The sequence below is a fragment of the Eschrichtius robustus genome, chromosome 12, assembly GCF_028021215.1.
Source record: "Eschrichtius robustus isolate mEscRob2 chromosome 12, mEscRob2.pri, whole genome shotgun sequence".
Classification (NCBI taxonomy): domain Eukaryota; kingdom Metazoa; phylum Chordata; class Mammalia; order Artiodactyla; family Eschrichtiidae; genus Eschrichtius; species Eschrichtius robustus.
The window spans coordinates 5,328,732-5,340,941 of NC_090835.1; the positions used below are offsets into that span (position 1 = coordinate 5,328,732).

A 12,210-nucleotide genomic window follows, 5' to 3' on the forward strand; every position below is an offset into this window, starting at 1 on the left:
AGGCAAGTTACTTGTTCTCTCTGGGTGGACAGTTTCTCCCATCTATAAAATGGGCATAATTTTTTTATCAACCTTGCCTATCTAATAAGTTATTTTAAGAACTGAATGCAACAATGGATAGGAAAGGTACTCTGTAAATCACAGCACACCATGTAAGGAATGATGAGTAACTTCTATCATTACATAGAAAATACATGCATTGTTTAAACTGGCCATCCCCCTATCCACTCGAATAGACCTAATCTCTATTTATCATGAAGCAAAGGGTACAGGAAGATAAAAAATGAGTCTTTCAGGACTTCACTGCATTAAGACCAGGAGGTGTTCTTTTCTAAGTTCTCTTTGAAGTGTAGCCTCAGGCGCAGAGGAGGCACCACCGGAGGCCACACACCTGAATGGCAGATGTGTGCCTACCCAGCAAGACCATGCCACCAGCAATATGTAGGTGTGGCCATGTCCTAGGAAGACATTCCTCTAAAGTGTTCCTCAGCCTGAGAACCCTGCACCCCCAGAGGGCCCCAAGAGCCACGCTGCTTGCCTCTCTACGGACACCAGAGCCATGAAGAGAAATCAGCGAAGTTGAAAGATGCAGCCTTCAGGACCATGTCTCATAGAGAGAAAAGTCCTGGAAAGGGCTGGGGGAGGAGATGGAGAGCCTAGAAGCTAGTGATGGACACTTATCTCCACTTGGCAGAACTAAATGGTTCATTCTGGAATGTCAAGAGGGGCCAACAATGATGCAGATGTAACCCTGGGCTCCAGGCTGGTTACCTGTTCCACTTTGATATCATAATCTCCAAGGACTTTTTTGCCCCGAAAGCACTTGGCCCTGGAAAAAAGGGAAAAAAAACCCACACAAATTAGTTCTGTACAGGTGTTTGCGGTCAGAAATTCACTCTCACAAAGACGAGGACCATGGCAGACAGAATCCCAAAATGAGAGTCAAGAGACCTGGGTCAGGGTTAGACCCTAAGTCTGCTATTGGATCACCATGAGACAGCCTCAGGCAAACCACGGCCTCCCCTCTATAAAATAAACCGAAAGGCCTTTCACTCTCAGGCATTGTGATTTTTTTTTTTAAATTGGGGAATGTGCAGCCGTTGCTTTTTTTTTTTTTTTTTTAAACTTTTTGGGTTTTATTTATTTATTTATTTATTTATTTATTTATGGCTGTGTTGGGTCTTCGTTTCTGTGCGAGGGCTTTCTCTAGTTGCGGCAAGTGGGGGCCACTCTTCATCGCGGTGCGCGGGCCTCTCATTATCGTGGCCTCTCTTGTTGCAGAGCACCGGCTCCAGACGCGCAGGCTCAGTAATTGTGGCTCACGGGCCTAGTTGCTCCGCGGCATGTGGGATCTTCCCAGACCAGGGCTCGAACCCGTGTGCCCTGCATTAGCAGGCAGATTCTCAACCACTGCGCCACCAGGGAAGCCAAGGCATTGTGATTTTATGATAACATCCTTGGTCTTTCTGCTACAAAAGGAGTCTAGAACTAGCAATTTCCCTAATGTTACTCCTGGTAAAGACTAGGTCAATTTTATACATCCCTATAGTTTCCTTATCTTCCCCAATCTTGCGTTTCACTCTGATTTTCTAGTTGGTTTCCACCCTTGGAATTTTAGTTTCTAAGGAAACTGTTATTATTTTACCTCTTCATACCCATACTTCCAAAAAGGATTTGAGACAATAATTTAAAAAGCAAATATATCCAACAAAACAAGGATTAAAGGACAATCAATGAATGAAGGAGAGTTAATTATACCAGAAAAAAAGCAGGGGGCAGGGGGAGAGGCTGAGGAAAGCTTCTATAATTGAACACAAAACCTATCCTGTGTTTCTGAGCAGTCAAGAGAATGAGTCAAGCCTAGATACACTGTACTTATTATCTTCCCGTTTTGTCACGGAGCTGGAGGAACCTCACATTACAGCTGCTGGTAAGGGGACTGTTTATGCTTATATTTATAGCCATTGCTACGTTGCTCTTCACCTCCCCTTCCTCTCATAAGAGTTTCTTATCTGCCTTTATAGGCTGCTTCTCTATCTGTAAAAAGGACCTGTCCACATGCTACCTAGGTTGGGCTTGCTTTCCCAGTGCTTGAAATTTCAAATTAGTTATGTTTCACTGGAGGTTTTCTAAAAGTCCCTCTCCAAAACAAAGGGATAAACTAACATTTATTGGGCATCATGTTCTAGGAATTATGTGCTAGTTGCTTTCAAGAATGTCTCATTTAGTCCTCATAACAACTTATGAGATAGGGAGAAAGGTATTCATTTTCGAGATGAGGAAACCAAGACTCGGGATGAAAATGGAACATTCAAGGTCATACGGCAAGTTAGTGACAGAACCAATATTCACACCCAAGTCTGAGTCCAGAGTCTTTGGCGCTGCACAGCACTGTCTCCCTCTGCTCATTCATTCTCGCCATCCTTATTCCCACCATTACAAAAACTGACTTGTCATGTATGCTGCGTTGCATGTGTCTTTTCCCATTTTCTTTCTTCTGTGCAAAAGGGACTTGATGTTGTGAGCACTAGTTCCACTACAAATACTTCCTACACCAGTTCCTGTGAACTACCCAGGACGAGGCCAGGCTATTTCCTTTCCGATCTGGTTCTGGAACAGTCTGTTCTAGGAAGTTGTCATTTGTCCTATCCAAGTCCCTGGCTCCCCTCAGATTGCTCCTCAGAGGCATTCAGCCATCCTGGAGCTGGATCACTGAAGTCCATCCCCCTACCTCTGCCCCAGTTCCTTACTAAGCTTCATCAGCTTGCTTCTGGGGCCCTGTTCAACACACAGCTCAGCAAGCCCCTTGGGCAAGGGGCCTGTAGCACATCCCATCCCTTTTAGGGTTCCACCTTATTCATGGGTTTAAATAATAGTCTATGCATGGCACTATCACTGCTCTGCAGATCTTGAGGACTCCGTAGGTCTTCGTCCACGACTATAAACAGAAGGAACTGGAGTAAATGATCCAAGAGGTTCCTTCCCTGTGTTGGTGAGGTGTGCCTACCTTGTTACCAGCAATGCTTTTCTGATACTTCCTCCCATCTTCCTGTCTCAAAATAGCTCTCCTTCTGTGAGGTAAGTCTCAGAGGCATTAACGATAACCTCTCATTCTGTATGATGCCTTGCGTTTTCAAAGCACATTCTTACCTTATTTGTTCCTTACAACTCTGTGAAGCAGCCAGGACAGACAGTGCTGTCCATTTAACCAATGGGGAAAGAAACCCAGAGCAGCTAAACAATATGCTCAAATCACAGAGAAGTTCATAGGAGCTAAGCTTAGAACTAAGAGTTTATGTCTAGGTACTTAGATGCTGCCAAGGTTTTTAATTCACTCATTTATTTTGTGGGTTTTGAACACTGATATTGAAGTATAAATATAGATTCTGTCTGCATTTATCTGTCACTTTCTGCACCTGCCCATTGACAAAGTTGGCTAATGATACTGTTTTCAGGCCTTCTGCCCACCCCCAACTCTCTAATTATCTTAATGCCTTTTCCTTAAGGTAATCTGTCCTCTTGGAAATCTTAGTTTGTGTTTCCTGGCTCTGGGTGACGGACCTCTCTTGGCTGAGCCACAGTCTTATAGAAAAGGAGCCAAGATGGCAGGTGATAGAGCACAGAGTCTTCTTCTGGAGAATGAGAACATTCTCCCAGGTATTTTCATGAAAAATTTTGTAACTTACAAGCAAGTGACAGAATTACTTCCTGATCCTAAGAGAGCACTGTTAGGAAGCAGTGTGCTAGAATTCAGAGGGGTTCTGGATCACAGGGCTCTGGAATCACAGTCTGCACGGGAATCCTAGCTGTACACTTTCTTGGTTGTGTGACTGCAGGCAAGTGGCTTAAAAAAAAAAGTATGTCACATGGTTAAACCAATAAATCTAACTATCTTCAAAAGAATAAGATGGATAAGATGAAAAATACATTTTTCCTTTCCCATTTCTCTTTCATCACACACACTCCCCATTATCAGTTGCAAGCATATCCTTCCAGTGTGGGGAAATTGTGTGCATATATCTGCATACATATATGTTTCAAACATACATATGGCATCATGCTATATAAACTCTTTTTTGAACCTTAATTTTTTGTTGCACTTAAAAATATACCAGTCCTTTGGGTAGGGTAGACATTTTAAAATATTAATTCTTCCCAATCCATGAACACGGGATATCTTTCCATTTACTACTTTATAATAACTTTGTATAGAATATAACCTATAAAAATATTGAAGCACTATGTTGTGTGCATGAAACTAATATTGTAAGTCAGCTCTACTGCAATTTAAAAAATACATCTTAGTGATATGCTTTCAGCACATACTGATAGACCTCTTTCTTTGTAATAGTTGCATGAAATTCCATTTGAAGGTCATACAGTAATTTAACCAATATTTACTGGTGATATGGAGGTTCCTTAAAAAACTAAAAATAGAACTACCATACGACTCAGCAATCCCACTACTGGGCATATACCCTGAGAAAACCATAATTCAAAAAGAGTCATGTACCACAATGTTCACTACAGCTCTATTTACAATAGCCAGGACATGGAAGCAACCTAAGTGTTCATCAACAGATGAATGGATAAAGAAGGTGTGGCACATATATACAATGGAATATTACTCAGCCATAAAAAGAAACAAAATTGAGTTATTTGTAGTGAGGTGGATGGACCTAGAGTCTGTCATACAGGGTGAAGTAAGTCAGAAAGAGAAAAACAAATACCATATGCTAACACATATATATGGACTCTAAAAAACAAACAAAAAAAGGTCATGAAGAACCTAGGGGCAAGACGGGAATAAAGACGCAGACCTACTAGAGAATGGACTTGAGGATACAGGGAGGGGGAGGGTAAGCTGGGACGAAGTGAGAGAGTAGCAGGACATATATACACTACCAAATGTAAAATAGATAGCTAGTGGGAAGCAGCCGCATAGCACAGGGAGATCAGCTCGGTGCTTTGTGACCACCTAGAGGGGTGGGATAGGGAGGGTGGGGGGGAGGGAGCCGCAAGAGGGAAGAGATATGGGGATATATGTATATGTATAACTGATTCACTTTGTTATAAAGCAGAAACTAACCATCATTGTAAAGCAGTTATACTCCAATAAAGATGTTAAAAAAAAACAAACAAAAAAAGTATAGGGACTTCCCCGGTGGTCCAGTGGTTAAGAATCCAACTTCCAACGCAGGGGACACGGGATCGACCCTGGCCGGGGAACTAAGATCCCACATGCCACGGGGCAACTGAGCCCGGGCACCTGAACTAGAGAGCCTGCGTGCCGCAAACTACAGAGCCCACGCCCCCTGGAGCCTGCACGCCATAACTAGAGAGAAGCCCGAGCACCACAATGAAGAGCCCGCACGCTGCAACAAAAGATCCTGCATGCCTCAACAAAGATCGCGTGTGCCGCAGCTAAGACCCGACACAGCCATAAATAAATAATAAATAAATAAATCTTGAAAAAGAAAAAATTTACTGGTGAGTGTTTAGATTTCCAGTGTTTGGATTGTTTTTGCTATTACAAACAGAGCTACAATGGCTTACATTTAAGAATATATTCATAAGATAAATTATTTTTTCCAGCTTTATTATAACTGACAAACAAAATTGTAATATTTTAAGTGTACACCATGATGATTTCATACATGTATACTTTGTGAAATGGGATAAGCACAGATTAATTACCACACCCATCACCTCACATTACTAACTTTTGTGTGTGTGTGTGTGTGTGTTGTGTGCGTGTGTGTGGCGAGAACACTTCAGATCTACTCTCTTATGAGCAAATTTCAAGTATACAATACAGTATCATCCACTACAGTCACCACATTGTATGTTAGAAGGATAAATAATTTATTGCAGAATTGCTGGTGTAAGGAATAGTTTTTACTGATATCAGCACACTGCCCCCCCACCCAAGAAAAAGATCATTATATCACTCTCCCCAGTGTTTGAAAGTTTGGGAAAGTTACTTCACCTCCCTTAGTTACCCCCCCCCCCACAATCCCTTGCTTAAGCTGGGCACAGAGAAGGTGCTCAGTAAGGACTTTCCGACTGCCAGTCTTGTCAAATCAATCCAAATTCACCCCCTGGTGCTCAGTCTAAACAGAAACCAAGATGTACATCCTTGAAGCACAGACTAAAAATATCCATGGTGCGTGTGTTGTCAATTTCCCCCTATTGTAACATTTTCTCAACAAGCCTACCAGCTGAGGATCTTTGTGAGTTTAATGGCTTGCCCAGGCAATGAACCACCTCCCCTTACTGCTAAAATGAGTAGAGGCTTCTAGGTTTAACTCTTCTTACTCAAGGCACAGAATACCCTCAGGAATTCCCATCCTCTTGCAAACTAGGGCTCATGAGGATGAGGAGACATCATCAGAGACTTCTCTGCTAAGGCTGCCTCAAAACTTGGCCCAACCTTGCTAAGCCCAGCTTAAATACTCCCTCTTTATGCATGGGGAAATGGAGAAAGGTCTAGAATTAGGAACCAGGGGAACTGAGTTCAGGCCTAGTTCTACCACTTCTCAGCTGTGTGACTTTGGGCAAGTAACAGCCTCTCTGAGCCTCAGTTTCGTCATGTATAAAATAGGGCTAATAATGATTTTAATAATAATAGCTAACATTCACTACGTACTAACCACTATCTTAAGTATTCTATGTATCTTACCTCATTTAATAATACCTGACTCACAGGTTGCTGTGAAGACTTAATGAAGCCAGATAAGAATAAATGACATGAAAGTGTTTTGGAAACTCTTAAATATTATGCAAATATAAAGTACTATTAGCAAAATGCAACAAACATTCATGTACCAGGTATTATTGCTGTTTTACTATGACCAGAGCCAACATGCCTTCTTCCTCTTCTGAACTTGCATCCCATTTATTGTCTACTCATGATATTTGGCTTATAGCATCATCATCTGATACCACCTTTCAAACTCAGTTGTCTAATAATCTGTGATACCCCTCCCCCACACCAGCCTCAGATCACTGGATTATGTAAGAATACTTAAGAGCAAGGAGTATCCATATGAGCCCTGGATTTTCCATCATTTTGGATTTAAAATATTGATTATGTCCTACTGTCATATTACATGCTCTGAGCTAAGGCTTGTACAAATATAATCAACATATCTATAAATTTCCAACTAATTCCCTAAACTGTGTACTTATTCACAATCAGGGCTTGCTTATTGACTGGAGATGTTAGGAGTGATGGTGCTGGCTGGACAGATGTAGAAAACCAGAAGAGGCCACCCTCAAGACTGAGTGGACTGAGTGTGTCTCTGCAGGCCCAGCCGTCTTCTCCTTTCTTCTTGCAGGTGCACGTCCCAGGGTGTCATGTTCTTTCTTCTCTCTTCTTCCCCACATGAAAATCTGTTCTCAATCTCCATCCACACCGGAACTAAAGGACCTAAAAACAGCCTAGAGTGTAAATCCTCCCTGGGTGCCTGAGGCTCGCACAGGGATCAAAACCTCAAGCTAGAAGAGGAAAGCACTAACAATGCACCTAGTAAATGCCTAGCACTGGTTAGAGATAACTGTCCAGACAAGGTGCTTAGTTTCTGGGTCTTATTGTCTATAACTCAGGCCCTATTCTTTTGGTCAAGCATCTCAAGGCATCAAGAAATTAGAAAATAAACTAGAAATAGTAGAGGAATCTATTCCCTACCCTACACTCAAAGGGTAAATCAGGCCTGCCAGTCTTGGAGAGAGTTTGTGAGCGCCTGCTGCCACCCCCTGGCAGGATGTGTACTGCAGACACGCCGTAGTCCTAGCTCACTCACCCACTGAGCTGACTCCACTGGCTGAGTGACAGCCCTCCAGGTGCTTATTTGCTGCTCTGACAAACCATGCCTGAAAATTCACTATTTCTCCTAAAAAGTGTGTGTCCACATACCCCAAGCTAGATAGTTGGCTTTTTGCCATCTGTAGAAAGAAAGGATGTGATTTATCAATAAATTCAGCAACAATTTCCTGAACACCCAGTGGTAGGTGATGGAAATGTAAAAATGCAGTAGTAGGTGCCAAGTAGAGAAAGCACAGTCTAGAAAGGGAGACCAATATACATGTCGGTAATTGCTAAGGACCCTTTCAACTCTTAAGATTTATAGCTAATATTCACATTCCCACCTTTCAATCTTTTCCTTTAAAAAAAGAATTTAATGCACACGACTAAAACAACAGCAACAAAAGTTTCATCTAGCTCAGAAAGATGTACAGTGAAAAGTAAGTTTCCTCTACCTTCATGAAGCTCACAGGGTAGTGGTGGGCAGAAGCATAAATAAAAGGTCATAATACAGGGTATAAGCTGTAGCAGGGGTGTGGACAAGGCACTGTGGGAACCCAAAGGAGGGAGTTCTCTGCCTGGAGGAGCCTGGGAAGGCTCCAGGGACGCAGCTGAGTCTTAAAGAATGAGGAGGAATTTGCCACACAAGAAGCAGAGAGCAGAATTGAAAGGCACAGAGGCTGCCTGAGCACAGAGCGCTGCAGCGGCCCAGCTGACTGGGGGAAGGGCACGCAGGCTGAGCAGCAAGAGCCGAGGCTCCTGAGAAAGGGAAGCGATGGACTGTCAACTTCAAATGTCAGGCTGAGTAGTTGGGACGTTATGGCTAGCTTCCAAAAGATTTTTTTAAAACTTTTTATTATGAAAAATTCTATCCTCAGTAATCAACATTTTGCCAGTCTTTTTCATTTATCACCCTCACTGTTGTTGTTAGGACTATTGTTTGATTGTTTTAAAGCAAATCCCAGATATCATGTTATTTCTCGTGTAGAATTTTAAGTAATATCTCTAACTGGTAATGCCTTAAAATTTTTCTTTACTGTGGCAAAATATATATAACAAAATTTGCCATTTTAACCATTTTCAAGTGTACAATTCAGTGGCATTTAGTGCATTCACAATGTTGTGCAACCAACATCGCTACTTCCAAAACTTTTTCATCATCCAAAGCAGAAACACTGTGGCCATTAGGCAGTAACTGCCCATTCCCCACCACGTCCACCCCCCAGTCCCTGGTAATCTCTAATTTACTTTCTCTTTATGGATTTGCCTATCCCAGGGTAATGACTTTTTAATAATAATTATTATTTAATAATTAATAATAACTTAAAACATCTTTACTGAGTCTATATTCAAGTTTTCCCAACTGTCTCCCAAAACACTGTCAAAGATTTTAAGCAAAGAGGTGACATGATCAGATGTGCCTAAGATCTGATAGGCCACGTTGTCTGGGACACAGAAGAGATGGCAGGGAGCCAACCAGGGCTTGAGATCATTTGGGAAGCTGGTGCAGTAATTAGACTTCAGGACTTGCTGTTTTCCCGGTACATGGCAAACCAACAGCTACTGTCCAACACTCATCAGGCAACTCAATTGATCATTTGATTGATTAGGGCTCGGAATTTAGAAGCTAGCTGGGAAACGACAGTGATAGAAAGTGGTATAGGACAGACACCTCATATAGATGTTCTGGAACAAAGCCATAAATGAGACGTAAAATAGGCAGGCCTTACATTGGTAAAGGGGCTCTTAACTCAAATTTGGATTTGTAATCTAATTCATAAACCATAAAACTTTCCTTTAGGGCTTCTCTGGTGGCACAGTGGTTGAGAGTATGCCTGCCAATGCAGAGGACACGGGTTCGAGCCCTGGTCTGGGAAGATCCCACATGCCGCGGAGCAACTGGGCCCGTGAGCCACAATTACTGAGCCTGCGCGTCTGGAGCCTGTGCTCCGCAACAAGAGAGGCCGCGATAGTGAGAGGCCCGCGCACCACAATGAAGAGTGGCCCCCGCTTGGCGCAACTAGAAAAAGCCCTCGCACAGAAACGAAGACCCAACACAGCCATAAATAAATAAATAAATAAACAAAATTAAAACAAAACAAAACAAAAACTTTTAGTACATGGAGAAATGCTTGTTATAGATAACTGGTTTAGGAATAAGATACAAAGCATAGGAAGAAGTGAACAGTTTTCTGGATAAAGGCAACGTTCTGTGGCTGGTCCTTGATATTATTAATTCAGTGATTAAGTAGTTAAATCAAATTCTCTGCTACTTCTTAGATAGAAAGCAAGCTGCATGGCGTCTTAGTTAACATTCATATAAATGATCTGGAAAAGAGTGCATGGGGAAATTGCCAAGTTTGCAGATGGCATTCAGCACTTCCAGGGATTAAAATGCCAAGTTGATTAGATATAAAGTGAAAGAAGATGTGGACGTGGGCAGAAAAGTGGCAGAGGAGTTTTAATGTGACTAAGTGTAAGAAAACATATTATATTCAATGGGAAATGACTTTACCAGGGGATCATGAGTGTTCAACTACAATCCAAAAAAGAACCTGAAATAACAGAAAATTGTTTCCTTGAGACATTAGTCCTGTGAGATGTAACAGAAAAACACAAAAAGACTGAGAGAGTGAAAGGTGAAAAATAATGTTGATTAGCATCAGAAAGTTTATTGGAAACTCAACATAAAGGGTTTCTTACACTCTGAACTCATCTTGTACAAGTCATAGTACTTTCATATTTGTTATACAGCATTATCATGTCCACTTGTCTAAACACAAATGACATAATGAAAGTAGAAATGGCCCAGAGAAAAACAGAACAAAATAAAAAGGTTCTGATTTTAGGAGAGGCTGATATAATGAGTCTTCTTCAGTCTGTAAAGGTAAAGATCCAAAGGGGACAGAAGGGTGTAAAGGAGGGAAAGAGAACTTGAGAGACTACATACTACACACATTATTCATCCCAGATAACCAAATTAATCTCACAATATTTCATGCCTTACAGGAACGTCATTTCAATGTTACTGGTTTTATAGGAAAAGGAAGCTCAGACAAATTAAGTGACTTGCTTAAAAGTAGCAGTGAGTAGGTGGCAGAGCTAGTAAAATTAAATTTCAGCACTTCTGATGATCAAGTTTAGAAATCGTATATTTTAGATGGGAACTGTGCTCTACTCATTTTTGCAGCCTCAATGCCTGTCTTACTCTTCAACACACAGTAGATGCTAAGAAAATGTTTATGGAGTTATTAAAATGAATACAGCTAGACATTTGGAGGTTAATATCAGAGAGAGTAACCATGCTCAATCTGATAGAGTCCTGGGCTTGTAGATCTCTGAGGATACCTACTTAGTCCTTCTCTGGAGTTTATAAAATTCCCTCAAGTGATCTGCAGAAGGGCTTCAACAGACTTAGATGGCAGATGAGACCCCTTAAGAAAAACAGCAATCTCAAAGTTCTGAAAATGACTAATTTCTGAGTAAACACACCAGCTGTGACTTCATTTGGGAACAGCAAATCACTTTTTCTGAGCAGATTTTCTGAAGATCTCTATTTTGGGGAATAATTAAATGATGCAGTATCACAAGATAACAAGATTATCAAACACAGAAAAAAAAAAAAAAAGAATCCTGTAACTCAGGAGAACACATGATGGGAAGATTAGATGCATTTGTCTGTAATTATAGTGGAGCTACAGAACAGAATGCTTTGGAGTCATGGGACAGATTCACTTTCCATGACTGGCTTATAAAATTAAATCAGGCTGATTTGATATTAGAGTAAAGTAGGTCAGTATTAAAGTTTGCTTTGGAGAAATATCAAGCAAGTATAATTTTTGAAAGATATGGATTTCTTCTATACCAGAAAAACAGGGATCCTAGCATTGACAAATGTCTAGGTTTAATTCCACTGTCAGGTCACAAATCATACCCATAATCACCACTACCATCAAAGCCATCCATCTCTAGATATACAGAAATGTCCTCTATGATCTGACCCCATCCTTCTATTCTAATCTCTCACTGTTTCCCTCCTGCAAGACTGCTGCAGAGTCTGTGTGAATTAGAAAAAGGCATTCCTTCCTCCGGGTGGACACTCCTACACCAGGGTTCTTGGCTTGGCAAGCAGAGTGTGGGTCTGCGTTTCACCCCGACGTGTCTCCTCCGTCAAATGCCCTTGTGCGGTGAACAACCTGAACAAGCATACGCAGGCACCCTGTCCTACTACCATTCAGACACTGAATGGTACTACTAGGTCAAACTGCCATTCAGACACTGTTTCCCAACTATCTCTTGTCAAACTACTGCTTCTGTGTATTGGTCCATTTAGAAATCACCCTTTTCTATGGAAACAACCTAAATGTCCATTGACGAACAAATGGATAAAGAAAATGTGATAT

General features: G+C 41.5%; 1 protein-coding gene across 1 annotated transcript in view; it reads right to left on the reverse strand.

Annotated features, from left to right (window-relative positions):
• The window catches only part of SYN2 (synapsin II), a 174,708-nt gene that overhangs the window by 47,879 nt on the left and 114,619 nt on the right, over positions 1-12,210 (reverse strand). Inside the window, exon 2 of the mRNA XM_068558124.1 lies at positions 772-829. Within this exon, the coding sequence (XP_068414225.1) occupies positions 772-829 (58 nt within the window). The remainder of the gene's footprint in view (positions 1-771; positions 830-12,210) is intronic.